The following is a 2,926-nucleotide window of genomic DNA, read 5'->3' as shown; positions in this document are numbered from 1 at the left end:
CGTGCAGCAGGAAAACAGTTACTTCACTACATTTCTGACTTCTGAGGCTATGTGGGTATCACTAGTCTACGCCCCAGACTGCAGCCTCTCTACATTCTGGGTCTGAGTGCAGCTCTGATCCCAGCAGGTCCTGGCAAGCCCCTGCACAGCCTCTGCTTCCAGAGAAGGCTGAACTCCAGCTCAGACTTATTTTTCTCATTAACTGTTCTAACGCAGACTTGCTTTTTCTTGTGCCGAGTATTTCCTAATGGAAGCAGTGACTGAAGGCACTGTTTTCTGGGACATTTTAACAATGGAGAAAAACCACAGCCTTCAGCTAGCGCTAGCAGGATCAGCAGCACAGACTGATACATTCCCTGATACCTGCCTATGCTCCTGGTGCTCTTTTTGCTGTATTACTTATTCTTCACCATCCGCAAGCCCCTGCTGGGCACCCACCTCCCTTATCCTGCTCTCAGCAGGCCCTGAATTAGACCCTGCCACCTCTCTAGGAAAAAAAAAATCCATATACATGCTACGATGGTGCAGCAAAGCTGAGGGCAGGCTCCAGCTCCGGAAGAGCAGGGTGGTACTGAAGACACTGGTGGTACTGGGGTTATGGGGAACCCAAGAATGGATGAGGAGGGGGCTTCTGAGGGTTAAGACTGGCCTGTTGGTGTGGTGGGACTGGCTCACGGTGGGACTGCCCTGCCCTGGCTCACAAGCCAGTGGCTGGCAGAAATGCTGTAGTCTGCTAGTGGTTATTTCCAACACGTTTCTTGGCTCAGCTCCTGCATGAGGCAGTGACCAGAGACTGAGCCAGCTCTCGCACGCTGCACCCTGCCAGGGCTGTGGGAATGCCCTCGCCCGCAGGGGCTGTGCTCACCTTCTGAAACAACTTGTCGTCAGGGGTAGGCGTGTTGACTGTGCGCCGGTGGCTCCTGAACCCCTGGGCCTGAGACTTGTCATAGGGATAATTTGCCACAACTGCTCCACCGTGCAGATTGGCCGAGAGCACAAAGTTGTAGCTGCTGATCCACTGGATCACAGCCAACGTCTCTGGCTCCACCTGTGAGGAGAAGAGGGATGGATGGGGACAGGGAGAAGAGCTCAGCCGCCTCAGGGCCAGCTGCTGTTCCATGGCGGGCTGCGCCGTGATCGGTCACGTCAGACCCTGCCCTGCAATGCGCCTGCTTCAGCCCTTGCAGATCCCTCTGTTCTCCACCGCCTGCCCTGATACACAGAGCGGGCTCCTCCTGTGGATACTCTGCTACAGCACAGCCCCAAAACCTGAGGCACAGGCGTTAGCAATAATGTGCCACCTCCTCTGTCCTCTGCATTGCAACCTTCTCCCCAAGTTGGCCACGGTGCCAGCCTCTCCTGCAGGCAGAGGTGCAAGCTGTGATACGGGACAGGATTACATCATTTCTCTGCATGCAGAAGGCATGGAGAAGGAGACAAGAAGCGTGCAAGCCAAAGGACAGTATATTTGCTTGCTTGCTGAGCCACTCTAAGAGGATGCTGTAGCCCTCACAGCATCACAGACCAGTACCTGGCTTTTCCAGTTGTCGGGCAGTGGGATGTGGTGATTTGGCCCGCTGATTTCCCCGCTGTAGTACATGAACGTGTTGAGGTCAGGGAAGTTGCGGTTCAAATCCACTCCGTTGGCGTTGTTCCTCCCCGTCAAGTACCCATTGCTGTCTGGGCCCTGCAGGGCAAAGGTGCATCACGGGGGTGAGTACAGGGTGGGCGCAGGCAGGCTGGGTGTCAGGGTGGCAGGGACCAGCCGTCGTAACAGCACTTCGGTGCCTTTGAGTTGCAACACGCATGTTATTGCTGGCAGGAGAATAAAGAGTATTGGTACTGACACGGAAAGTCAATAACAATATCTTCATTTTCCAGAGTGATAGAGCAAGGCACAAGCCAATAAACAATTTCCCTCAGCTGAGAGAGCCATGAATATCTCTCTGAGGTCTAGTGGTACAAAGGAATGGGTGAGGTTTTGGGAGGGGACTAGAGGGCTTCCCCCCTGCCCCGTACTTCATGTTGCTGGCTGCTCATGACAGTGGCATTCAGCTGCCACTTCCCCAGCCTGGGGCAGGGGATTAGCAATGACCCTCCTGTGACAAATAACTTCTGGTGAGGGTAAGACAGGTGTAGGAAGCCTCTTCCATCACCTGCCAGAGCCACCTGTGGCAGGAAACACAGCACAAGCCCTTGGGACAGTAGGTGACAAGCGGCAACACCACTTGAGGGGGTCAGATTTGGTAGGGTGTGGAGAGGAAGGATGCCCCCCTCCCCATAGCTGTGGTGAAGGGGATCCCACAGGGATTTGAAGGGCTTTCTGCCCCTACCCAGCTGGAGGAGGTGATCACTGCCTGGTACCTGCTTGGCAGCCACTTCGTACCCGTCGGGGTTCATGGAAGGCATGATGTGGATGCGCGTGTCATGGATGAGGTGAGTGATCCGCTCATTGCCCCGGCGGTATTCCTCACACAGGAACTCGGAGAGCTGCAGCAGCAGCTCACGGCCCAGCACCTCATTCCCATGCATGTTCCCGACATACTTGAACTCCGGCTCCACTGGAGAGAGTAAGAAAGAGAGTGACACCATCAGCCAGGGCACAGGGGCAGAAGAGGCAATTCCTACTGCAGGGAGCCTGGGAAAACCCAAAGGACTCCCAATAAATGGTGTGAAATGGCCCTTTCCCTTGGAAAATGCAAACCTCAGTGAGGGAGAGTGGCACAGTGCTCATATGGGCCCCCCTCCGTTTTGCCACAGCATCCCTGGGAGCAGCTCAGCCTCTCCACTGGGTTGCCACTTGCCTTTGGAGTGCACAAGAGCATGCATTTGCAGGCGGTTTGGTCTCGGGCTGGGGACAGGCAGCACAGAGGGACCAGGGAGCACTGGCAGGACTGCTGCCGCCCTGAGCCCTGGCACGCCGGGG

The 2,926-nt window shown here is 55.7% G+C and overlaps 1 protein-coding gene across 1 annotated transcript in view; it reads right to left on the bottom strand.

Moving 5' to 3' along the window:
• The window catches only part of CPN1 (carboxypeptidase N, polypeptide 1), a gene marked incomplete at its 5' end in the record, with an annotated part of 8,792 nt that extends 6,231 nt beyond the window's left edge, over window positions 1-2,561 (bottom strand). The window contains 3 exons of the mRNA XM_009700572.1: window positions 866-1,048; window positions 1,532-1,687; window positions 2,365-2,561. Coding sequence (XP_009698874.1) covers window positions 866-1,048; window positions 1,532-1,687; window positions 2,365-2,561 — 536 coding nt within the window. The remainder of the gene's footprint in view (window positions 1-865; window positions 1,049-1,531; window positions 1,688-2,364) is intronic.
• Window positions 2,562-2,926: the final 365 nt, after the last annotated feature.

This window comes from Cariama cristata, unplaced genomic scaffold, assembly GCF_000690535.1.
Source record: "Cariama cristata isolate BGI_N322 unplaced genomic scaffold, ASM69053v1 scaffold36855, whole genome shotgun sequence".
NCBI classification, from domain to species: Eukaryota; Metazoa; Chordata; class Aves; order Cariamiformes; family Cariamidae; genus Cariama; species Cariama cristata.
This window is presented reverse-complemented; position numbering and strand designations above follow the sequence as displayed.